The sequence below is a fragment of the Octopus bimaculoides genome, chromosome 1 (assembly GCF_046866305.1).
Source record: "Octopus bimaculoides isolate indiv1 chromosome 1, ASM4686630v1, whole genome shotgun sequence".
NCBI lineage: Eukaryota > Metazoa > Mollusca > Cephalopoda > Octopoda > Octopodidae > Octopus > Octopus bimaculoides.
The window spans coordinates 133,925,977-133,953,894 of NC_142928.1; the positions used below are offsets into that span (position 1 = coordinate 133,925,977).

Here is a 27,918-nt window from a genome sequence, read left to right on the forward strand (position 1 = left end):
CATCTTGGGCAAGTGTCTTCTACTATAGCCTCGGGCCGACCAAAGCCTTGTGAGTGGATTTGGTAGACGGAAACTGAAAGAAGCCTGTCGTATATATGTATATATATATATGTGTGTGTGTGTATGTGTTTGTATGTCTGTGTTTGTCCCCCAACATCGCTTGACAACCGATGCTGGTGTGTTCATGTCCCCGTAACTTAGCGGTTCGGCAAAAGAGACCGATAGAATAAGTACTAGGTTTCCAAAGAATAAGTCCTGGGGTCGATTTGCTCGACTAAAGGCGGTGCTCCAGCATGGCCACAGTCAAAAAACTGAAACAAGTAAAAGAGTAAAAGAGTATATATATATATATATATATATATATATATATATATACATATATATATATGATTATATGTATTTATTTTCTCTTAGTTAACAATTAACACTGAGAAAATAAATTGGTTAACAGATACCTGGGTAGCAAATCTCACAAAATAATATTGGTGTGACTCCTGTTTACAAGGTAGAAACTCCCTGTTAGATTGAGGTATTTTGAATAAATATAAAATATAATAAATGGAGTTATACACATGTGTTAAATGATTTCTTTTATTTCAGACATATGTTTCAAAGATTTATAATTGGTACATTCCAAAGGAATGAGTGATGTTGATAAAGATGTAATCTTCTCTTCAGGGAAATTCATAAGAACCAACTTAACCGTAAGACATTATTACCAAATGTGACAACTGCGAGTAGACAAGATTGCTACATATCTTATTTGAAAAAAACCATTGGAAAATGCAACGCTACGAGACAGTATGTTGGGTGAGAAAGGAAGAAAAGATGGGAAAAAGAGAAAATTAGAATCTGGAATGGAAAGTAAATAAAAAGATTCTAGACCAAATTAAAAGTGAGAGAAAAATATTTTATGTGTAATGGAAATGCAAAAGGGAAATAATCTTGTATTTATACTTGTAATGTTGACATATATATGTATATATATATATATATATATATATATATATATATATATATATATATATATATACACACACACGATGAACGTATATAAATAACATTGCTTTTACCTTTATTACCATACGTTCATCGTATGGTGCAAGAGGGTGCTGAAAAACCACAACATCCTAACTACTGAGCTATGGACTTTCACTATGAGGGCATCCCTGTATCACACTTAAAGTATATACACTGTTGATAGGCTAGTTACTGTGATATTTGTCCTGAGATAACATCTTTATGGATGTACTATCATCTGAGCATGTGACTAGCAGCAAGTATGTACCACTGAAAAAGCCCCATATAGCTTAAATACACCTGGCATTCTCCCTGGCTACTGCTAGGGTGGATTTTTGTCTCCCTCCAATAATTATTGTTTCTAATACAGTTTGTCCATAAGAGATGTTATGTCAGGATAAATGCTGCTGTAACTGGCCCATCAACAGTGTATATCCCTTAGGTATGATATACAGATGTATATCCTTAGCTATCAAATTTTTACTGCCAGCATACTTCAACACATTCAGTACCGCTCCTGTCACTACAAACACTACTTCCATTACCACTGCCACCATCAGCACCACTACCAACACCTCCGCAAAAACCAGCAATTATTATGAACCAACAAAGCATTATTTACAAGGCTGAGAAATAGCAACCGTTTTCTTTGAAATTGTTCCCTACTCCCTAAAAGTTTGGGAAAGTCACTTGAAGGTCTTATTATAGCATTCAAACTATAACCAGTCACAGCTGAGCTGGGACTAATCAACCATGGCAACAACAGATGTTAATTACAGGACAAAATTTGACAGGTGCATTTCAATAAGTTTCTTCCTTCAATTACAGTGTAACAGGTATGATACAAAATATTTGAAACAAATTAAAAATATATACAAATAATCTATGTGGGATAGTGCAATGTATTTGAAGAGTGCTGAACCAATGAATTAGCTATGCTTGCAAACACTGAAATGAAAAACAGTCAGCAAGTCTGCACTTTTTGCAATTAAGGAAAACCATCTTTGTGAGTGTGTATGGAAAAGTATTTGGGTACAATGTGAGATACATGTAGATATTCTATATGTAAGAAGAGTCTTAGAGTCAAAAGTCAACTTCAAACCTGCACACATACATACATACATATTTATTTACACACATACACGTTTTCTACTTCACAATTTTAGATTGTTAAAATCCCATTGTTTTATATACATTTATAACATTGATGAACAAAAAATTGTTGAGACTAGTTTGCTATGATACAGTTCTATATTTAAGAGATGAGGAATTATGTACATTATTTACATTCGACGGATATTTGTCCTCATCTTGTTTGTTGTTAAAACAATGTTTCGGCTGATATACCCTCCAGCCTTCTTCAAGTGTCTTGGGGGAAATTTCGAACCTGGGTTCTCATTCCTAAGGTATTTTTTGATGTTATTATTATTGTTGTTCGGGTCACTGCTTGGAATCTTAGGGTTAGTAGCCCACGCTCTTAACTACTATGCCATATGCCAGTGGACAATTATGGAGTGAATTTTAGGGCTTATAAATCTAATATTTTTCTATCCTTCCTTAATGCCGGTTCCCATATGCTGTTCATATCTGTACTTGGTCTACTTAGGAGGTTGAAGTGTCCTAGCATATGTGCTGCTTCTTTTAGTTTCCATATTTTCGAGTGGTGTTCTCTGTCTATTATTTTAACTTATCCCACAGGGAGAGGTGGTCTCCATTTTTCCATACATAATCAGCTATACTCGGTTTATCAATATCTCCTCATGTCACAGCTTTGCGATGTTTGTCTACCCTTATTTTGAGGGGGTGGCCTGTTTTGCCTTTGTATAACCTACCACAGCTGCATGGGATGGAGTGCACGCAGTTTTTTGTCATATTCTCTTCTATTGGTGGTTTTACTCGAAGGAGATATTTGCAAAATGTTGTATTACTCTTGAATACTGTCCTGATGTCATATGGGCCGCATATCTTTTGTATCTTTACAGAGAGGCTTTCACATAGGGTAGACAGATTGTGGACAGTTTTTTGGCCTCATCCTCTCTCTTCTTCATAATTGGAGTGGGTAGTATACTTTTGGGGTAATTGTTGCTTAACAGATCGTTACTGAGCTTGATCATTTCTTCATGGTGTGTATCACGATTGCTACTTATATTCTTTGCACAATATTTTAGGCACTGAGCAATCCCTCTCTTTACACTGTATGGATGGTGGGAATTGAATTCAATGTCACCAGACCCTATCCACATGTACACATTTACACACTCTCACATACACACACACACCTTCGTTTTGGGATCACCAATACTTTATTATCTCCCCTTCTTCCTAGCTCTCCTGTGTAACTACCTTTGTCCAGCCAGCTGTCATGATTGAGTGCTAGCTTCAAAAGTTTTTTTATTCTCTCTCTGTTTATTTCCTCACATTCCTTTCTGTTGAAGAGCGTAGGCTTGAAATGTAAAAGATTTTCTCACCGTCCCGAGCATTAAACTAATACACCTGTTTGTTGTTTATATACCTGTCTTCGTCTTTTGTTTTTCTGTAAATTTCAACCATACATACATGCATATACACACACATATATACATATATAATATACATACATATTTATATGTATGTGTGGTCCATTGGGCAAGTGTCTTCTATGATTGCTTTGGGCTGACTAAAGCCTTGTGAGTGGACTTAGTAGACAGAAACTGAAAGAAACCTGAAGTAGATGTGTGTGTCGCCTTGTCTTGACATTGCATGATAGTTGTAAATGAGTGTCACTGTCATACAAGCAGGGTTATTTTATTGCAAACAATATTCCGTGTAAGCATATTCTGGCTATAGGAAAATAATAGGTTGCTTGAATACATCATGTGTTTACATTCTTATTTAACTTACAGTGAGGCTTTAGAGTATTTAAATACATGTGTATGTGTGTGCGTACACACATACTTTAATTTATTCTTTTTTAACATTGGCACAAGGCCACAAATTTGTGAAAGAGAGGATATGTTAATAGTCTGCTGAAGTGAACAGGTATGTGCTATCAAGTAATATTCCTTTGCGAGTGACGGCTATGGTTTAAATATATATGTGTACATGTGTGTGTGTGAGTGTGGTTACACAAGAAAAATGTTGATAGTGACTTTGAAATTTTGACTTACTTGCCATTCTCAGACAACTGTCTGGCATTGGCAAGTAAGGTAAAACTTCAGAGTCACTGTCAAAAACTTTCATTGTGAGACATAGGTGTGACTGTGTGGTACGAAGCTTGTTTCACAACCACATGGTTCTGGGTTCAATCCCCCTGTGTGGCACCTTGGGCAGGTGTCTTCTACTATAGCCTCAGGCTGACTAAAACCTTGTGAGTGGATTTAGTAGACGGAAACTGAAAGAAGACCATCATATGTGTGTGTGTCTTTGTGTTGCTATCCTCCACCACTGCCTAACAAATGGTGTTAGTATGCTTATATCATGTAACCTAGCAGTTACATGATATATCATGTAACTACATGATAGATCAATATAAATACATGATAGATCAATAGAATAAGTATCAAACTTAAAAAAAAAAAAAAGTACTGGTGTCAATTTATTTGACCAAAAATTCTTCAAGGCAGTGCCTCAACAGGGCCACAATCTAATGAACGATACAAGCAAAAGATAAAAAGAGTATTGAGTAATCATGCCATCTGATGTTCAACTGTTTCCATAAATATGACTTTACATAACAGATATTAATATATATATATATATATATATATATATATGTAAAGGTAAAGGTTAATTAGTGTAGTTACCAATTGTAACGGGTAAGATTGATTAGGTATACAATATTATGAAATGTCGGAGTCAGCAGTTGTAATGATAAAAATTTGTTGTTTGTTTCCTCTTCATTGTTTAGTAGTAATTACAGAGAGAGATAGAATGATGTTGTAAGAGAACAGAATTAGAGCTAGTGAAAGTTGTAGGGTTGTGGGACGTTGTCTCACAGTTGCTGACAGTAAATTTCATTTCTCTCGCTGACCATTGTCTTAGTAGTTGCATTCCTTGTGATCATGATTATAGCAGTCCGTTCCCTAACTAATAGAGTTGTCACGAGCCGCCTCACTCCGTTGTCGCCAAGTGACTGACTGATTTTTGCTTGGGGTGTTCTTGCTTTTATAACTATCCAGAAGGATAGACATATCATTGAGAACAATAGATTTAGTTGGTGGTCTTGTTATTTCTATTCTAGCTTTTGGTGAAGTAGAAGAGGTTAGAAAGGGTCAAGTGGTGAAGACATTATTTCGGCCTAGCTAAAGGCATCTGGAAAATGTAAAACTGCTGTCAGAGAAAAACCATTGTTCCACCGTGGGAAGTTCTGTTGCACTGTTAATTTAAATTTGGCTATGGTGGATCGAATCCACTTCATGCATGTAAGATCCACTACATCTATATATATATATATATATATATATATATGTGTGTGTGTGTATGTGTGTGTGTAGCATAGTTTTGCAGATTGTTTTATGTGTCTATATAGTCATGAAGGGACATAGACACAGTCTTGACCCTTTCAGCCTCTATGTAATCATAGACACAGTCTTAACCCTTTCATTCTTGGCCCTGCAGAACATTAACCTTTTTGATACCAACCTGCCTATGACTGCTCCTGGTTGTATGATACAGCTTCTTATTGTAAAGTGATCTATGCGCGTGGGCTGAAAAGTTCATAGGTTGACTATGAAGGAGTGATAAGCTGTTTAATCACCTTCCCTATTCTGCTGATTAAGCCCCATCTGACTATCATCTGTTCCTCAAGATGAAGAAACACTTGGCTGGGAACCAGTATCACAGGGATGATGACATCATATTTACTGCATATAGCTTTTTTGAGCAACAGAATGAAAGCTTTTTTATCAGTGGGATCCAAGCACTGAAACACGGCTGGAAGAAGTGTGTGGGCTGCAAGGGAGACTATGTCGAAAAATAAAGCTCATGCCGGTGGCACATAAAAAAGCACAATTCGAGTGTGTCTGATGCCAGTGCTGCCTGACTGGCACCCATTCCAGTGGCATGTAGAAAGCACCATTTGAGTGTGGTTGATGCCAGTGCCACCTGACCAGCTCCTGTGCTGGTGGCACATAAAAAGCATCTGCTGCACTCTCAGAGTGGTTGGCATTAGGAAGGGTATCCAGCTGTAGAAACCTTGCCAGATCAGATTGGAGCCTGGTGCAGCCTCATGGCTTGCCAGTCCTCAGTCAAGCCATCCAACCCAGGCCAGCATGGAAAGTAGACATTAAACGATGATGATGATGATGATGATGATTCCATGAGAGTATCTTGGTCAATTTATGTAATACTTTTTAGCTGACCCTTGAAGATTAAAACCTCTCAAAATTATATGAAAATTTATGTTCCAAACACCAGTTTAATAATAACAAAATCATTTTCTAAATTCTTTATTATATTCAGAATTAAGTGGAACAAAAATAGTGTATTTCAACAGAAACAAAAGGGTACACTAGCATTCCTTAAGTACTCATTTTTGGTAAGTAAACTGGAGGAACATGAATTGAAATGCTTTGGTTAGGGACACATTAAACTATCTGGTCCAGGAATTGAACCTATGACCTTATGATCATGAAAAAACCATGTAGTTGAGAAGCAAACTTCTTACTACACAGCCACACCTAATATATTCCTTTACACAAGTGAACATCAAATCTGAAACATCATGTGACTTGGGTGCATGAGATAACATTGCAGCTTGTGTATGAAACTGCAGCATAGTTTGTACATTGTCATGCAAGCTTTAGTTAAGTCTGGGTATGACTATAAACTACATCTGGTAGCGGGACCCTGGGACTCTGGTTTTAGGGTATGAGGAGTGTGGAACCACCTCTTAGCCACTATTGTTCCCAGGTTTACTCTGGCTTGGAGTGGCAGCACCTGTAAGTGTCCCAGCTCTGGGTTAACTAGCAACCAACCCCTTGCAACTGGGGTGGGGGATATCAGTAGGATGCAGTTGCTGTATTCCTTGCATGGTGTGAGAGGCGACTAAAAGGGGCAGGAGTGAGGGGACTGGGAATTCTCTCCTAGTAAATCCATATTCCTAAAAAGACAGCAAGAAAAAAAAAATGTGCTAGGAAATGAATGGAATACCTGGTGTGTGTCTTGTTGTGGCTACCCCCTCCTAAAAATATCAGGAATAGGCCTGGGTATATGTATATGTATGTGTTAGCAGATTTAAGATAAGAATGAGATGATTGGATATGTGTGTTTGGATGTTGATGATTTGGCTGTTATTTTCAGTAGATTAAGTAACCATATATCCTCTGTCGGTTTCTGTAGGTCATTTCACTAACCCTATAGTTTATGAGTGGAGAACAATGGCTCTCTGTGGGTCACTTTCAAAAGAGTCCACATTTACCTTCAAGCAGTAATCTGCATTGAAGAATTTCCTCACCACAACCTTCACCACCACCATAAATTCAGTAAATAGATATTGCAAATATTAGGGGTCACTTTCATTTTTACAATTTCCTATAGATTCTAGAGAATTTCTTACTGTTACAAAGAATTCTGAAGGACAAAGTTGATGCGTTTTTTCTTAATAGTATGCTACCCTCTATCTTCTGCATCCTTGTTGTAATTCCGCCGTTTCTTTGAGATATATTATTCGTGAGATGGTGTGCAGTACAGCAAGTCTCCTACAGGTTTATATTGTGTTCTATAAATACAGACAGTGAAAACTATTTTACAACAAACAAGGTGGTAGACATATTTGTTTGTACAAGCTTATGTTCTTTTCTTCAATTTTTATATGTTAATGTATGCATTCAGTAAACTGTACAAATATACAAAGATAAATGTATAGTGAATATTTTAGACTAGGAATGAACGTAATATTAGTATATTGAATCAACTACAAAAATAGTAGCAACAGGTATTTTATGGAGCCAAGTTTGAGTAATTAAAGGTAAAATTATCATAATTATCATAAAATTATCATAATTATCATAAAATTATCATATCATAATTGTCAACAACACAGCTATTTAAATGTACAGAGATGTCCATAAACAATGCAAAACTAAATTAGTTCTCTTGTTGTTAGAATAGGCCTTTTTCATAATATAAAAAAAAGATACATTTTATACAAATTACACAAGCACACCCATAAATCTATCTCTTTCAATATATACATAAATGTAGATGTATATATGTATGTATTTATGTGTGCTTGCGCATTGCGCATCTCCATTTGTGTACACATATAAAAATGCATACATACCAATATATATATATATATAAAGTAATATAGGTTTCAATGAAAAGGCAACTTTTGAGGTATTGACAATCAAAACAAATTATTTTCCTCAATATATTTTTGGAAAGAATCCCTCATACGGAATATACAATATAATATATAATATATAATATATAAACGACAGCGAGCTGGCAGAAATGTTAGCATTCTGGGTAAAATGCTTAGCAGTATTTCGTCTGTTCTGAGTTCAAATTCTGCTGAGTTTGACTTTGCCTTTCGGGGTTGATAAATTAAGTACCAGTTGCATACTGGGGTCAATCTAATCAGCTGCCTCCCTCTCCCCAAATTTCAGGCCTTGTGCCTGAAATGAAAAGGCAACTTTTGAGATATTGACAGTCAAAACAAATTATTTTCCTCAATATATTTTTGGAAAGAATCCCTCATATGGAATATATAATATAATATATAATACATAAACGGCAGTGAGCTGGCAGAAACGTTAGCATGCTGGGTGAAATGTTAACGTTTATGTTTTGAGTTCAAATAGGCTTCAATGAAAAGGCAACTTTTGAGATATTGACAATCAAAACAAATTATTTTCCTCAATATACTAAAAATTTATATAAAATATATAAATATAAATATATAAAATACAAAATGCACATTCGTGTGAGATCGTTTGAATCCGTTCAAAAACATAAAAAGGTTGGATGTTAAATGTACACAGTCAATGCATTGCAAAATCATAAATATTAAATCATAAGTTTATATATATGTATATATATATCGTTTGTAAAAAACATAAATCCGAAAGAAGGACACTCTAAGATGTAGAGCAGTATATATTAAATATGTATATATATTATACATATATATGTGTGTGTGTGTGTCTGTGTCAGTGTGTGAGATAAAAAATATTTTGTTTCAGGAGAGCTAGCAAATGAATTAGTGTAAGTGGAATATCTTATTTCTTGACGAAAATATTAAATCTGTAAATTAAACTATTCACTTTATAAATATTTAACTTGTGTAGAGTTCTCTTTAGATTTCTGGTCTTCAGGATCTTTGCTTCAAGAATTTTCACACACACACACACACACATGTTGGGTTTTCATTTATTTGAATCCTTTCCTGTCTTTACATTCTGAGTTCAACTTTGCCTTACATCCTTTCAGGGTTGATAAATTAAGTACCAGATGCGTACTGGGGTTGATCTAATCGACTAGCTCTTTTGCCGAACCACTAACTTCCAGGGGGGGATGAAATGCACTAGCATTGGTTGTCAAGCAATGTTGTGGGGACAAACACAAACATATGCACATACATATATATATATATGATGGGCTTCTTTCAGTTTCTGTCTACTAAATCCACTCACAAGGCTTTGGTCGGCCTGAGGCTATAGTAGAAAACAGCCCTCAGCCCCCTCTTATTCATTATAGTCCTCCAGGCAATAGCAGAGGAATTCAAGACAGGCTGCCCCTAGGAGCTCCTCAATGCTGATGACCTTGCTCTAATAGCTGAGTCACAGCCAGAAAAGAGACAAAGTTTATGGTGTGGAAGCAAGGTCTAGAATTGAAGGGCTTTAGGGTTAACCTAGCAAAAACCAAAGTCTTAGTAAGTAGGAAGGCTGTAAAATCACAACCCCCTTCAGGTAGATGGCCCTGCTCGATCTGTAGAAAAGGCATGGGTAGAAACTCCATACAATGTACCCAGTGTAAGCTATGGACACATAAAAGGTGCAGCAATATCAAAGAAAGGTTAATTGGGAAAATAGTTTTTGTGTGTGACAGATGCACTGGGGCAATAAACACTGAAGAATTACAGAAAACAGATTCAATCACATGCCAGGGGGAGAAACTAAAAGTAGTCAATAGTTTCCGCTACCGAGGCGACCAAGTCTGTAATGGGGATAGCTGCTCTGAGAGTGTAGTGACTAGAATAAGAATAGCCTAGACAAAGTTCAGGGAGCTCCTACCTCTGCTGGCAACTAGGGGCCTCTCGCTTAGGGTGAAAGGTAGACTGTATGATGCATGTGTGTGAACTGCCATGCTACACGGCAGTGAAACTGCCATGAATACTGAGGACATGCGTAGGCTTAAAAGAAATGAAGCTAATATGATCCGCTGGAAGAGTTTATGTCAGTGTACATACATGACAGAGCGTAAGTACTCTGAGAGAAAAGTTGGGCATAAGCATCAAATGTGATATGCAAGAGAGGCGTCTGCACAGATATGGTCATGTGTTACATATGAACGAAGACAGCTGTGTGAGGAAGTGCCACTCCCTAACTGTAGGAGGAACCTGTGGAAGAGGTAGACCCAGGAAGACATGGGATGAGATGGTGAAACACGACCTTTGAACATTGGGCCTTTGGAGATATGCTGTGATTGAGAAGACCTGGCAACTAAAGTGAAATCGCAGCCATGCATGTCTGGCCCTGTTAAGAATACCCCTGATGTGTCGGGTGATATGATATGCTTGAGAAGACCTGTTGAGTCAAGTAAAACTGTGGCCAGTACCCCGACTGGCTCCTGTGCCGTTGGCATGTAAAAAGCATCATCCGATAATGGTCGGTGCCAGGTCTGCCTGACTGGATCCCATGCCAATGGCATGTAAAAAGCACCAACCGATCGTAGCTGATACCAGTACGCCCTGACTGGCTCTTGTGCCGGTGGCACATAAAAAGCACCATCCGAACGTGGTTGATGCCAGGCCCGCCTGACTGGCTCCTGTGCCAGTAACACATAAAAAGCACCCACTACACTCTTGGAGTGGTTGGTGTTCGGAAGGGCATCCAGCTGTAGAAACATTGCCAGATCAGATTGGAGCCTGGTACAGCCGCTGGCTCTCCAGATCTCAGTCAAATCGTCCAACCCATGCCAGTATGGAAAACGGATGTTAAACAATGATAATGATACAATTAAACCTTGGGAGAGGCATTATGCCGGTAATAAACACACACACTGGTTTAGTTCTTTATTAATTTACAAACAGTATATAGATTTTTGTTAAATAATTTCATTGCACTCTTGCAATCTCTTCAGTAACTTGTCTCTCCACTTCCATTTATTTTGAAATACACATACGAAAAATGATAATGATGATGATATATATATATATATATATATATATATATATATATATATATATATATATATATATATATATACACACACACACATAGAGGGGTTGGACAAAATAATGGAAACACCTGAAAATTTCAAACAAATTTATTTTAATATGGGGTAGGACCACCTTAGGCAGTAATTACAGCTTGAATTCTATGAGGTATGGACTTGTACAAAGTTTGAATTGTTTTCAAAGGAATTTTTATCCATTCTTCAGCTAAAACAGTCTCCAGTTCTTGTAGTGATGATGGTGGAGGATATCGACGCCTGACTTGTTTTTCTAAAATGTAGCATAAATGTTCAATAATATTGAGATCTGGGGACTGTGGTGGCCAGATAAGATGTTCAACTTCACTAGAATGTTCCTCGTGCCATTCAGTAACAACTTTAGCTGTGTTAATTGGTGCATTATCATCCTGAAAGATTGCATTTCCGTCTGGAAACAGCTCTGCAAACATAGGATGAATTTGATCAGATAAAATGCTTAAATAGTCTTGACTATTAATTCTGCCATGAAAGGAAACCATTGGGCTGGTGGATTTCCAAGATATAGCCCCCTAGATCATTGCAGATCCTCCTCCATGTTTAACAGTTAGAAGAAGGCAGTCTGGGTCAAATGCTTCTTTTGGCTGTCTCCACATGTATACTTGGCTGGTGGTTGGAAATAAGATAAAGGATGACTCGTCCGAGAAAATAACATTCTTCCACTGCTCTAGGGACCAATTCTGTAGGTTTTTACTCCACACTAAACGCTTTGCAACGTTTGTTTTTGAAAGTAGTGGTTTTCTGATTGCAGCCCTCCTGTGAAATCTGGCTTTGTGCAACTCCCGGCGAACAGTTTTTGTGGAAACTGGGTTCTCAAGGTGGTCATTAAGCTCTGCAGTAATTCTGGGAGCTGTTCTTTTGTGATCCTTTCTAACAATTCGCATAAAAGTCTGACGGTCCCTATCTGAAAGTTTTGGTTTTCTTCCAGAGTTTTGTTTCTACAAGGATGTTCTTCCCTCTTTCTCAAAGGCTGTCAATACTTTTGAGACAAGCACCTGCCATACGAGCACCAACAATTTCACTTCTTTGAAAGTCCGAAAGATCTGTCATTTTAATGAATTTTAATTACCTTTTTCTGATAGTATCTGAAAAGAAACAGCAACTTTAGCAAAACATATTAAGGAACACTAATGATAAATTTAAAAAAAACATAAAAATAAACAAGCTTCTGACGGTTTTATAGATATTTCAAAATTATGATGCTGTGATGTTAAGTGTTTCCATTATTTTGCCCTAACCCCTGTATGAATGTTAACCTTTTCAACCTGGAATTTTTTCTTAAGTCAGTAATGGTGGGGTTCTGTATGTATGTGAGCCATTTGAGCTGTCATTATAGTGTTATACACTCCGATTATATGTCTTGGTGCTACACACCAGAAAAACTGGAGTGGTACTATACTGCATCACATAGAATAGGAATTTTAAAGATTTGGGTTGTAAAAATTTTTGACTGGTACAATTATGTACCAGCCAGACCGAAAGGGTTAAAGCAATGATGATGATGATGATGTATATTAAAGGGTGAATGCCATCAAGCTGATATATGGAAACTAAACTTTCGTTGATAACCTTTATCCCACCTAGGTATGGGACTCTCATCATCATCACTGTATTGCCACCTGTGAGGATGAACAAGCAAGTCATCCCCAGAAATATTTTAACTTAGATTAGGAATGAACTGAATGAGACATCAAAGAGATAAGTACAGGAGTGGCTGTGTGGTAAGAAGCTTGCCTTCCCAACCACATAGTTCCGAGTTCAGTCCCACTGCGTGACACCTTTGGCCAACCAAAGCCTTGAGTGAATTTGGTGGACAGAAACTGAAAGAAGCCCATATATATATGGGTGTGTGTGTGTGTGTGTGTGTGCATGTGTGTGTATGTTTGTGCGTTTACATCCCTGTAACTTAGTGAATCGGCAAAAGAGACCGATAGAATAAATACAAGGCTTACAAAGAATAAGTCCTGGGGATCGATTCATTTGACTAAAGGTGGTGCTCCAGCATGGCCGCAGTCAAATGACTGAAACAAGTAAAAGAATAAAAAAGAATCTTCTGTCCCTGTCAATTTCAATTATGATGACAATAATTCATAATTCACATTTTAAATCCTAGATTTAGAAAGAAATCAACTTGGACGGTCTTCATTATCAGTCTTTTCATTAGTTTTTCATTAGCTTTTCATTAATTTTTCATTAGTCTTTCATCAGATTTTTTTTTTTTTTCATTAGTTTGTTTTTCAACAGCTTCTCTTTAGTCTTTGATTAGCTTTTCATTAATCTTTCATTAGTTTTCATTACTCTTTCATTAGTTTTCATTACCCTTTCATTATTTTTTTCATTGGTATTCCTTAGTTTTAATTAATTTTTCATTAGTTTTTCATGTGGCAAAACTCTGTGATCTTGGATTTGTTTTTCCGGACACTTTAATGGATGTGCCTAAATCAAATACAAGTGAATATCAGCAGATGTTGGACTTAGGAAGCACCAACAAGTTGGAATTTCTCCGTTTTGACAGGGATTTTCCAAATTTTTTTTCCATGGTGCCTTTGAAAATGCTCTGGGCATTTTAGCAAAAAAAAAAAAAAAAAAATTCTGAAAAATGTTTTTTTGTCTTTACCCCTCTCTCAGACCGATTTTGTGGGCACTGAGTACAATGATTTTGTTGGGCACTACGCACTTGAAAACTATAAGAGAAGCCTTTTTGGTAAAAAAAAAAAGAAAAAAAAAGTAACTATTTCCAGATGCAAAAGTGTGTGATTAAAGAGAAATTTGGCTATTGTTTCAAGCATATCTCATGACCACCTTCCTCCTTTCTCTCTCACTTGGACAAGTATTGATGGTTTTCAATATTTTATCATTAATAGCATAAACTCATTTAAGCTATTAAAAAATTCATTTTGAAGATTTTTCATTTTTATCAATCCTAAACCTTACCGGCCATGGGATATGCTAGAAACAACAGCCAAATCTCCCTTAAATCACAACCCTTTCGTCTGAAAATATTTCTCTCCTTTTTTTTGTGTAACTAAAATGACTTTTCTTGTAGTTTTTAAGTGCATAGTGTTCACAAAACCGACCAAAATGGTCCAGAGAGGGGAAGATGGGGAGGGGGGACCCATAATTCTTCGGAATTCTTTTTTTGCTAAAAAGATAGCACAGAGCATTTCCAAGGGCACCGTGAAAAAAAAAAAATCTGAAAATCCTTGCGAAAACGGAGAAATTCCAACTTGTTAGTGCTTCTTAAGTCCGACTAAATATCTTTTCTTTTGATATGACTTCAAAATAATATTCATGTGTGTAAATAGTTTTATGACAAAGGGGTTCTCATTTGTCTAATTTGCGCCTGTATGTACATGTTAGGGCTTCAAATGGTAAAGATGTGGATGGGAAAAATGTGGGTAAACGATGATGTGCTAGCAACCCTCTCCCCTAACTATTTTACAAAGTAAACAACAACACAAATAACTACGCAGAAGCAGCCGTGGTAAAAACAAGAACAAGCATGGTCATTCCTTACCCAAGTGACCTTATCTTATCGCCCATCACTTGTTATGCGCTCATAAATTAGTTTGATAGTACCATGTGCTCATTAGTCTACATTTTCAGTTTCTCTGCTTGTGAAAGTTTTAAAAAATTATACCTGTAAGGGCACCAAAGTTCAGCTTGCCCTAGGGTCGGCCCTGCATGTATGTGAATAATGTAAGCAAATATGTGGCTCGAGAGGGGGAAGAATTTCATCCGAACCTGTAGACTCATTCATTCTACAGTTACAAATGTGATATTAGATTTAATCAGAAAAAGCGATACTTTTGCAGCCTTCAAAGATCACTAATACAATTAAAACCTTTAACCTGGAGGTAGATTCTGTCGATTTTATTACCAGAAAAAAATTTAATACAAATAAAATAAAAAATCAAGAACAAAACAAAACAAGGTTTCCAAGTTAAACTGAAAGGCCATTGGTTTATATCTGCCAACAAGCCCAAAATATTTATGTCGTAAAAAGCTATGAATGTTCCCTGTATCTAAGACCTGAATAGCCCAGTATCAATAGCTAAGAGTAGGTACAACTCACTGCGAGAGGCAACACCACATCTACCTGTACACTCGACAAAAGGTTTTGTTAGCTTAAATTCTTTATTGCCTACCAGAGGCCAACACAGAGGAGGACAATAAACTGTGGGGTCACGGATGATTATTATATTAAAATGATGATATAATAAAAATTTACGACATAAATCGGATAAAACAACACAATGGGACGGGAACTGGGTTCAGCTTCGACCCCGCAAACCCCGGTCCGCCACTGAAGCCTTGCCTTACTTCTATGGCTTACAAGGTTTTGTTAGCTTGCAAGTGAAATTTAATATCAGGAATTATATACAAAATTACACCGGTAAAACGCGTGAGTGGCATGAATGTTTCCATTATACATTACTGTTTTCTGTATGCAGGATGGGACCACAACATCTAATCGTAATAAAATCCACTTTTATTGTTTTACTTTTCACTCTGTATTTGTCGGAACTGAAAAAAGAAGACTGATGGGAAAGGAAAGGGATAATAATTTCCTTAATTCAATGTTTTTAATATTCTGTTTTCATACAACAGAAACCGCGATTCTAATTTTCTGTTTTTTTTCCCCACGTTTTGGCCATATGCTTGCATTTCCATTTCCTTTCTCATGGGACTTCGGCCCGAATGAACGGGTCACTCTTTGTATTTACATGTTAGTCTGAGAACATAACTTGAAAACATTTGCCCTCGGAAGACAGCAATTCTAGATTTTTTTTTTTTTTTCTTGGAATTTTCAGAAAATTTTTGCGTATTTGTGTTCTACACACAGAAATTCATACGATTTTGCGCTTCACCAAAACTTTTTGGTGTGTGATTTAAGGGCTATTTAGCGAGCATTGCTAAATTTTATTTAGCAATGTTTCATTTATGGTAAACGAAACATTGTCTTTTTTTCTGTGTGAATTCCTGTTAGTAGAATACAAAATCGCAAGCATTTTCTAAAAATTACAAAGAATGAATAAGTTACGAGGGGTTATATGGTGCGCTTAAAGCAGAATTTCGCCCTGAGGTACATTGTTTGGCTCTGAATGGATTTCATTCGGGTTAAACGTAGTACTTACATTTTTTCCGCAATCGATTCTGCGCAAACCCCCTATGATTTTTGTAATTTATCCTTGTGATGTTCCCTTGCCGTTAGTATTGTGGCAAATAAAAGTATGATAAAATCCATAGAGCAATATAAGTAAATACATTACCGCAATATATTAAGTTAAACGTTTACGTTTAATTACTGCTTGCGCGCCAAACATGTATCGATGTTGGAACAATTATTTTATATTTTACTCACTCTTTCTAGGAGCTGAAAAAAAAAAGTTGATCGAAGTTTTCAGGTAAATTTTCTTTTTCATTTTGATTTACATATTTACATTAACATATTCTTTGTTTTGGAAAGCTAAAAGCGAAATAGTTTGGTATTCGACAATAACTTCTCCCGCGTCTTTCTTATAGACTCCTACAAATGCTTCGCCTCCCAGCTTTGTCTATTTACTTTTTAAAACCCTCTCTTATTCAGTTTTACTCTCTTCTCTATCTCTTCCTGCTTCTTTTTCAACACGATCAACAGCATGCCACAACTATTTACTACTACTGCTACTTCATTCCTAATGTGTTAGGGACATAGCAGCTACAGACGATGGTTTTATTTTGTTTAACATGCATTTCTCTCTCTCTTAATAAACCTTTTATTCCTTCGACATACGACTGCTTTATCACCCATTTGTTTTACTACAGTTGCGACACGTATACGGATTTTACTACGATCGGAGGTTAAGAATGATAAACGGAAAGCCAGTCACCGCTATCAATGGTTACAGCGGTGGCGGAGCTGTTGCTGGTTTTGGTCAAGCAGACGGAAGCGATGGAGACAATGATTCTTCGGAACCGATTAAACTAAAGAAAGAACTTGGACTTCTCCATGGCTGTACCTTCATTATTGGAATTGTTGTTGGCTCCGGCATCTTCGTTTCACCGAAAGGTGTATTACTCGAAGCCGGTTCGCCTGGTTTATCTGTTATAGTATGGACAATGTGCGGTATGATGGCATTGGTTGGAGCCATGTGCTATGCAGAACTAGGCACGTGTATTCCCGACTCCGGAGCCGATTACGCTTACATCAAAGAAATCTACGGAGGACTGCCGGCTTTCCTTTATCTTTGGGTTGCAAACGTTATCATTATACCGACTGGTAATGCTATCACAGCATTTACTTTTGCCAGTTATATACTGAATCCATTATTTCCCGATTGCGGTCCTCCGAAAATTGCTGTGACTGTATTGGGCGCAACGTGTGTAGGTAAGTAACATTTTCTGCTGTTATATTTTCGTTTTATATTATTTATATGCCAATCAAAATATACACGTGTGTACATAAGAATATATATATATATATATATATATATATATATATATATATATATATATATATATATATATATATTCCAAAATAACTCCTTATATTGAACTCTATTATTTCCCTCTATGTGACCATCTCACATCCTCTCTGATGAAGGGATATCCCTAATATCCCAGAAACAGCTGTAAGACTAACTTTCTTTTTATAAATGTTCCGAAAATTCCCCACAGCCTTCGCTTTGTTGTCTCATTTTATTTAACATATGTATATGGTAAACCTATATATTTCCGCTTCTTTGTCAGTTAGTATAACTCAGGTTTACTTTTCTCACCTCCTCTTTCAGATTTTGCTCTTAGCTTTTATGACTCTAACGTGCTATTCCATGATCATGCCACCTTCTGCCAGGTTGGAACCTTGCTTATTCCACTCCCAGTTGTATTTTTTAGAGTCTCTCTCTCTCTCGCTATCTCTCTCTCTCTCTCTCTCTCTTTCATTTCATCCTTATCGATATACGCATGGTCACCTTGGTTACAAAGACAAAAAAGATACGTTAAAAAGAAGCAGTAAACTTGGTTATGAAATTAATAAAGGGATCTGTTGACCACAGCTGAGAGGAGAAAAATATACAACAAAATAAGACGCGCAGCTACTAGTGTAGTCAACAGTGGTGGAATGAATCCCAGTGACTGGTGTTGCAAAAAGGGCTAGATTAAGATCCTGTGGGGTCCCGAGAAACTTCACTTTTGTAAAATCAAAATACACAGCAAATCACTAAATTCACATGTGTTTTGTTACATGCAATTGTAATTGGCCATACAAAGTTTTAATACAAGGAAGGTGGGGGGACCCAGTTATACATCGGGGATACGAAAGGGGCCTCTTGTCAAGGGTGCTTGGAGCAATTGCTCCTTTTACCTTCCTTTTAAATCAGTCCTGCAGTATCATCATCAATTGCTATAAGGGCAAAGGTGATGCTGTAGAAAGAAGCATAAAACTGACGGACCAAATTATGAATATATTAGAAAGAGTTGTAGCACAACTAATTAGGAAAGAAATTTAATTAGGCGCAGGTATGGTTGTGTGGTAAGAAGTTTGCTTCCCAACCACGTAGTTTCAGGTTCAGTCCCACTGTATGACAGGCACCTTAGACGAATGCCCCAAGCTAACCAAAACCTGTGGTAGATGGAAACTGAAAGGAGTGGATCATGTGCATGTGGATATATATATATATATATGTGTGTGGAGGCGCAATGGCCCAGTGGTTAGGGCAGCGGACTCGCAGTCATAGGATCGCGGTTTCAATTCCTAGACCAGGCGTTGTGAGTTTATTGAGCGAAAACACCTAAAGCTCCAGCAGGGGATGGTGGCGAACCCTGCTGTACTCTTTCACCACAACTTTCTCTTACTCTTTCTTCCTGCTTCTGTTGTACCTATATTGCAGGTCAGGCTTAATATCCCCGAGAACTACGTTAAGGGTACACGTGTCTGTGGAATGCTCAGCCACTTGCACGTTAATTTCACGAGCAGGCTGTTCTGTTGATTGGATCAACTGGAACCCTTGATGTCGTAAGCGACAGGGTGCCAACGATATATATATATATATATATATATATATATATATATATATATATCGTTGTGTGTGTGTGAATATATATATGTGTGTGTGTGTCATTGCCTCCTTGCCTTGACTTCATGTGAGTTGTAAACAAGTGTCATCATGATGCAAAGAGTATCATTCATTTCCTTCTTCCATGAAAATATATCGGTTCTCAGGGAAATATTACCTTACTTGGAAACAGGTATGCCTTGGTTATAAGAAGGGCATCTGGTCACAGAAAACCTGTCTCAGTAAACTCCATTTGATCCATATAAACATGAAAAAGTGGACATTAAAACAACGATGATGATGTACTTCAGGTTTATGTTCATTTTTTGATCTGGAGAAAGCTTTTGACAGGATTCTATATTCTGATACTATATTAAGAAAACTATATATTGATAAATCGGTAGTGTGAGCCATACAAACCATTTATAAAATTTCTAACAACAAAGTGAAAGTCAACATTTTGTAAGATATTTAGCATGCAGACAGTTGCCCATTTACACTTGTTCTCAGCCTCTTCTTATTTATTATAGTTCTCCAGTCCATTTGAGTAGCTCAACACTGGCAGTTCATAGGTACTTTGTATGGCAATGATCTTGTTTTTACATTTGAATCAGTAGAAGAATGAATGACACAAATTCTAAATATGGAAGCAAAAACTAGAATCAGGGTATTTTAACCCTTTTGATACTAATCTGCCTGAGACCACCCCTGTTTTATGACAGATTTCCTGTTTTAAATCTTTCTCAAGATTTCATGTTGATTTGTTTCAGATACTAGCTTAACAGTGACAAAGCTATTTTACTAAATTCTTTATCATTTTAAAATCTATTTGGAAAAAAGTTAATGTATTTCAACAAAAGTTTAACAAAAGAGTTGCAGAAAATCTTCAAAGGCAAAAGTTTTAGTTAAGAAAGAAGTCAGGATTCTACTGCCATTCACAACATTAGCCATGCACAATGTGCAGAAAATGAGTATTTAGGAATGCCATATGGTGTACTAAATGTAAGCTACAAGTGTACAAAAATGCAGTGGGATCAGAAATAGGCTAACAAAGAAAAACGACTTTGTACAAGTAAATGTGCTGAAAAAGTTAGCAAGAAATTTACTCAGTGTCTGAAGAAGGGAACTCCCTTGAAGTTGTTGATACCATCCATTACTAAGGTGACCAAATAAGTAGTGGATACGAATATGCTGAAGCATGGCAGCCAGAGTAAGAACTGGCTGGAAAAAGTTTATTGAGCTCTTACCTGTTCTGTGTGAAGAGTAGATTGTGTATGAAGTGCTATGCTGCATGGTAGCAATAAATTTGTACTAAATGCCAAAGATATTTGAAGGGTAGAAATAAATGAGACAATCATCTACTAGGTGTAATATTAGTATACATGAACAATGGACTTCAAATGAATGCAAGACTAAGCTGTTACAGACATGTGATGTGTATGGAACATAGCATCTGCGTCAAAAAAGTGCCAAGCAATTCAGATGTAAGAAACCTACTGGGGAGTAATAGAAAAGAAACAAGGAGGTTATAGGAAGAAGTGATGAAGGGTGATCTTAGAAGGCTGAACCTCATGAAGGAGATGACAAAGTGTCACAATAAATAGCTAGATGCTGTAGAAGACCTACCTAACTTATTCAAGTATGGAAAATAGATGTAAAAATGGTGATATATATATATATATATATATATATATATATATATATATATATATTATATATAACGTTGACCACTCACGTGGACACTTAATGTGCTAGAAATAGATCACATCTTGTGTCTACTAAGACCTAAATTATTCTCGAAACGAAATTCAGTGGAATACCAAAGCATAAGCGGGCAAGACATTTAAAATTACCGAAAAAATCATTATTAAACAGGAACTAGTTTCGAAATTACCACTCTTACCGAATGTCTGTTTCTCTTCAGCCTGATTGTAATGTAACCATAATCCTCAGAACCCTATACAAAGTTGCCCACTGTCATAGGTGAACGTGTATGTGGCTCTGTTAATTACAGCTTAATGGTAAAATTCAAAAGTCTTCGTTTTGGCGCGCTAATTAAATGTGCTAGCTTCCTGGTAATAAATCGATATTAATTAATATATGATTTTTTACCCTATGTTTTTAATATATATATATATAGATAGATAGATGTGTCTTGGGAGGGTCATTATGTCAATAATAATCACAATCACACGTACATTGGTTCAATGATAGATAGATAGAGGGATAGACAACAAAGTTTTAATTATTATATTGAACTTGGTCACATATACCGTTTTTTTTTGGTCACTGGTCTTTCTGTCATTCTGTAGAAATGTAGAAAGATAAAGCAGTGCCTGTTAAGAGAGATGAAAGGTGGTAGAGGTGGAGGGACAGAGATAGATGAGCTACCCACCAGGCAGGTGCAAGAATTCTTGTGAGACAAGTAGTCAGGTGAGCAGACAGTTAAATATAGGGAGGGTTGGAAGAAAGAGTAAGAATAGAAGAGCTAGTGCAAGAGAGGAAAGTTAGAAGAAGATGGATGGATAGATAGATAGATAAATAGATTGAAATTCATGTGAGGAGGTGGAAGATATTAGGAAATAAAAGGAGGGTGGGGGCAGATGTATAACAAATAACTGAAAGTCAAACAGACAAAGAAATCTTTAACCACACAGAAGCTGATCGACTTTGAGCTGCAAAATGATGAAGATTATCACAAGAAGCAGTCAGTACATGATAATAATTGGTGAGAAGAAAAATTCTGTATATCAGCAAGAAGAAACAGAAGCAAGGCTTGGAGGGAAAATAAGTGAAATGAGGTGAAATGCAACACAAGGGGAGAAAAAAACAAATTGAACAAGGTTATACATAGCAAGCAATGACTGAAAGGAGAGACAAATAGATACCATCATTTTTTTATGGTTATATACAGGGCTGTGGAGTTGGAGTCAGAGTGGTCAAGTCGGAGTCAGAAACAATTAAGGGGTAGTCGGAGTCGGTAAAACTATACTGACTCCGACATCTTTATTCTTTAGTATAAACCAGTTATAACATATAGGCCTGTTCAAAGTACAAGTGTATGCATATGCTTTATGAGATATGTTGACCACAATCACTTAAATACATAAAGAGGAGTCGGTGTTGAAGGTGCCAATAGTACAGGAGTCAGAGTTGAAGTTTTTTGTTTTGACTTCATAGCCCTGGTTATATATGTCATGGTATGAAATTAGACTCTTTGAGAATAATTGTAGCAGCTTCAGAATTCAACTGGCAGAGTTCATGGTTTGCATAACTCGAGCTGTAGTGATACTAATTCTTGTTGGCTGTCAACCTTGTATCATTATAAAAAGGTGTTACATGTACATGCTTGTTTTTGTAGATCTGTATATATATTAGATGCAGTGTGGCTGTGTGGATATGCACAGATGTGGCTGTGTGGTTAAGAGACTTGCTTCCTGACTGCTTGGTCTTAGGTTCAGTCCCACTGCGGGGCACCTTGAGCAAGTGTCTTTTACTATAGCCTTGTGAGTGGATTTGTGAGGGAAACTTTATGTGAGTTCGTGTGTTGAAGCATATTCTGTTGTGTCTGGGGAGAATCATTCTCTTTTAGTGCTTGAAAATTTAACACACTCACTGGCAAAATTTCCACTTATTTCTTTTTTATTTTTCTAAAATTTTCTAAAAGGTTGCGTCTTGCAACCTTTTCAATAGTTTTGACTCTGTCCATTATTCACACTGCGTTCCTTTTTGTTTGTGCGCATTTGTGGGTTAGTATGATTGTGTGCCTACACATGTATGTATGTATGTATGTATTCTACATATTCATGTGTTTGTGTGTTTTATGTATGTGTGTGTGTGTTTGTATATGTATGTGTGTGTGTATGTCTGAGTGTATGTATGTATTTTGCAACTATATACCGTGTTTCTATATATGGATGTGCATCTCCATGCGTGAACGTGTGTCTCCATATGTGTCCTTGTGTGAAGTAAAGTGTGTGTGTATATATATGGTTATATATATATATATGGTTATATATATATATATATATATAATACAAAGAATATATATACATGTATACACACATATATGTACATACTTACATCTACATGTGTATATACATGCATATCAGGGTACAGGACGTTAGAACAATAAACTACAGACAACGGAACGAACACATAGGAAAACGGAAAGCCACTTGGAATATCCCTTCATCAGCTGTCTCTATTCTATCTAGACGTTTCGAAGACAAGACCGAACGTACTCTAGAATAGTCTCTTCCTGAGTAGTGGATCAACCCACTACACAGAGGATTAGAAGGTGGCAAACACAAACGAAGACAGGAAAAAATGGACAGTGAAAACAACATTCAAAAGCCGTACGGCCAAACGCAAATCTGAGGTAGAACGCTAGTAGTTCGTCTTGCCTTCACAGCGGCTGGAGTGAAAAGAAAGTTGACCACAGGTCACACGAGAGCAGAGAGGATGGTGGAGGGAGGAAGTGGAGGAAGGGACAGAAGCAGTGAAGTAGAGGCCAGGACAGAGGTGTAGATAGGAAGATAGAGGAAGACAGATAGATAAATAGATAGAGAGGATGGTGGAGGGAGGAAGTGGAACAAGGAGGAAGGGACAGAAGGGTATAGTAGTGAAGTAGAGGCCAGGACAGAGGTATAGATAGAAAGATGGAGGAAGACAGATAGATAAATAGATAGAAAGATAGATAGATAGATAGATAGATAGACAGATAGATAGAAAGATAGTCACGTCAGAATAATAGTAGACTTACTTGCAAAAAAGGACGTGTGCGTTCAATAATGTAATAATACAAAGAATATTTATATATATATATATGTTCTGAGTTTAAATTTCGAGGTCAATTTTATCTTTCCTTTCGAGGTCGATAAAAATCTGTACCAGCTGAAGACTGGGGTCGATATAATTGACTTACACCCCACCTAAATTGCTGGCCTTGTGCCAAAATTTGAAACCTAACTAAAATATATTATATATATTATATATACAAAAGTAATTACTCCCACACACGTACATACAATACTATATAATGTATAATTAAATTTTTGTTTTCCGTCACCTCCTGAGTATCCTGTCGTGATGAATATTTGTTAGATTTTATTTCTGATGCAATAACTCGAAATTTTGTTTTTAGCGCGAAGAAGCGGACAAAGTACACATCTGTTGTTTTACGAAACTCAACAGGAGTCATCATTTATAGACGTCTCACAGATGTCTATAAATCTCTACACAACTGTAGATTTGTTTGAAAAATCAAGCGTATGGAATCTAATGTCGATGAAAGTGGATGGAATTTCGAAGATGGAACATGTGCTTGACCTGTCGTGACACTCTCTTGATGCGTGTGTTTGTTTACACTGACCTAGCATAAAAAAAGGGTTGTTTATATATGTATATACATAAATTATATATAAATATATGCATATATCCATACATATATGTACATACCTACATCTATATGTATACATACATGCATATATGGGTACAGGACATAAAAAAAAAACGTTAAACACAATGAGAAACGAAAATAAACGCGAACTTTTTTCGAACAACGAAAAAAAAAAAAAAAGAAACGAGACATGCAACATAAAGAGTATATCCCTTCGTTGGTTGTCCCTATATATATATATGTGTGTGTGTGTGTGTGTGTGTATATATATATATATATATATATATATATATATATATATATATAATAATTTTCCCAGACGATGTAGCAACCGTTACCAATATAGCATAAGAACTTACCTTAGGAGATCATTAATTAGATTCCTTAAGGGTCGTTCTCACAGTTTATATTTATATCATAAGGTTTTTAAACTTTTAAATTTTCATATTCAAAAGAGACAGAGACTTCAAATTCGATATATCGATTTATTCACCACTCTATGTTAACATTTCTGTGCCAAACTTATCCAGTGACTGGTCCATTGGATTTAGACGTTTGGCACTTCTTCAGGAGTGGTTACCTTTCGAACAAAACACGAAAAAACACATACATAACTACTATTAGGTCTTTAGGATCTCGTTAGCTTTCGTCTGTGTTATTATAGGGGAGATAACTCCTTAATTTTCTATTTTTATTGCTCTCCTGTGGATTTCCACTAGATTAATTAATTATTTTGTTTATTTCTCTTTACTATACTATATTACCCGTATACATATGCATACATACACTTTACCCGTATACCTATCCATATATACATACACACACACATATACATATGTATACACATATACGTACACACACACATACACATACATATATATATATCTATATATATATATACATATATATATATATATATATATATATATATACATACATATACACACATACATACAAATACAACACACATACATATATACATACACATGCACACACACATACATATACATATATATATATATACACACACACACACACACACTTATATGCACTCATCCATATATGCATAATTGCACATACATAAACATACATGAGACATCATGCTGTACTTCATCACATCTTGAGATCATTTATACCAACGAAATGTACTTCTTATGATATGCGTACATTTCAGAGCATTATTCTTTACTTTATTGATCAATTTATCCTTAGAGAAGAGTATGTGGTATAGTTCCACCGTACAGAGCGAACAATACTTTCTTCCTCTCTCATATGGCATTGATCTAGCTATTATAGACCATTCTAATGAATACTGTTTATTACTTTCCTTAAGACCCCAGATGTATTTGCTAAGACTAGTGCTAGCCATTTTCTTCCTATCTCTAAAGCATGAGAAATGGTTAGAAATTCTACGGCATACCTGTCCTGAAGTGCACCCCAAGTATGTCATGGTATCTGTTTGAGTCTTTACTTTGCATTGATATATTATATTTTTGACTTTCGCATTAGGTCCTTCAAATTTTATTCTCCTAGGGTTTACCTCTTTTACTGTGATTATGCTCTTACTCCTATTATTAATAAATGAACCTCCATTATTATTATTATTATTATTATTACTACTACTATCATTATCACCATTATTATCATTATTATTATTATTATTACCATCGTTGTTATCATTCTCACTATTATTATTATTATTATTATTATTATTACTGCCATTTATATTATTATTCAAATTCTCATTCCTACCTGTTTCCCTAGACTCAAGTATTTTAATGTTATGTGCTGCTATTATCTGTGCTATGTTCCTAGTATTTGAAAATCCAAATCTGATTATATGTGTGTTGATAATCTTACCATAGTGTGAGCTCCTTGGGAAGTGTCTACCTATCACTTCTCTAAACTTAGCTATCAGATTACTCCTGATATTTCTCCCAAATGGGATTATGAGCCAGATTTTATTATCCTTATTATTATCCTCATGGTTATTAATATTGTTTTTAAAGAATTTTAAGTTACCTATGTTGTTTTTATGAGGGTACTTTGGTTTATTTAGTTTATTTACTTTGTGTTTATTCCTATTATTATTATTATTATTATTATTATTATTATTGTTGTTGTTGTCAGTTGTTTCAATTCCTTTGCTACCATTTTCAATATAGGAGACCCTTTCTTTATATCCTGCCTTATTTAGTGCTGCATTATAGAAATTAGCTTCATTATTAAATACCCTATTGTTAGCAGATAGTTTGGAGAGTCTTAAAGATATATTTTTTACTAGATTTTCTATTATAGCCCTAGGATGGTTACTTATGATATATATATATATATATATATAGGGACAACCGACATATACATGCCCGCACGGACACTCGTGCACACACATTCACACACCACGCGTTTTATTTTTTTCTTCCAGTCATTCGACTGCTATCGTGCCGCGACACCGTCCTGAAGGGCCAAGTTGAACAGATCGCCCCCACCACAGTACTTTTTTTTTAACGTCTGGTACTTAATTCTATTGGTCCCTTTTGCGGGGACGTAAACAAACCAGCACCAGTCGTCAGTGGGGGAGGATAAACAACATCGACACACGGCCATAGATACTCACACGCACATATAAATGTCTCTCTTTCTGTGTGTGTGTGTGTGTGTGTATATATATATATATATATATATATATATTGGGGAAATATTATATTGCTATAGGCGCAGGCGTGGCTGTGTGGTTTGAAGCTTGCTTCCCAACCACATGGTTCTGGGTTCAGTTCCACTGTGTAGCACTTTAGGCAGGTGTTCTCAACTATGTCCTGGGGCTGACCAAAGTCTTCTGAGTGGATTTGGTTGAAGGAAACTGAAAGAACTGCATTACATATATATATATATATATATATATATATATATATATATATATATACCGGAGTAAGCACATAAATGTGAAACAAGGTGGAGAAAAGAGTACTCAAATACCAGAGGTAGAGTAATATGCTTTATTTAAAAGTAGCAGAAATATAACAAAAGCTGTTACTTAGTTTCACGATCCCG

General features: G+C 36.1%; 1 protein-coding gene and 1 long non-coding RNA gene across 12 annotated transcripts in view; one reads left to right on the forward strand and one right to left on the reverse strand.

The window, feature by feature from the left end:
• Positions 1-27,918, forward strand: part of LOC106870292 (large neutral amino acids transporter small subunit 2) — a 280,148-nt gene that overhangs the window by 66,246 nt on the left and 185,984 nt on the right. For 8 of the 10 annotated variants that reach the window (XM_052970797.2, XM_052970799.2, XM_052970805.2 and 5 more), the window contains 2 exons: positions 16,808-16,841; positions 17,242-17,803. In XM_052970797.2, the coding sequence (XP_052826757.1) occupies positions 17,284-17,803 (520 nt within the window). In that variant the 5' untranslated portion in view covers positions 16,808-16,841; positions 17,242-17,283. The remainder of the gene's footprint in view (positions 1-16,807; positions 16,842-17,241; positions 17,804-27,918) is intronic. The other 2 variants (XM_052970761.2, XM_052970818.2) reach the window with 1 other exon arrangement.
• On the reverse strand, positions 11,475-25,617 carry LOC149137738 (uncharacterized). Of its 2 annotated transcripts, none has more exons than XR_016243472.1 (2): positions 25,230-25,617; positions 11,475-12,518 (listed from the first exon to the last, which is right to left on the reverse strand). It is a non-coding gene; the product is annotated as an uncharacterized LOC149137738 (long non-coding RNA). The 2 variants fall into 2 exon arrangements; XR_016243471.1 differs by lacking the exon at positions 25,230-25,617 and adding an exon at positions 16,799-17,250.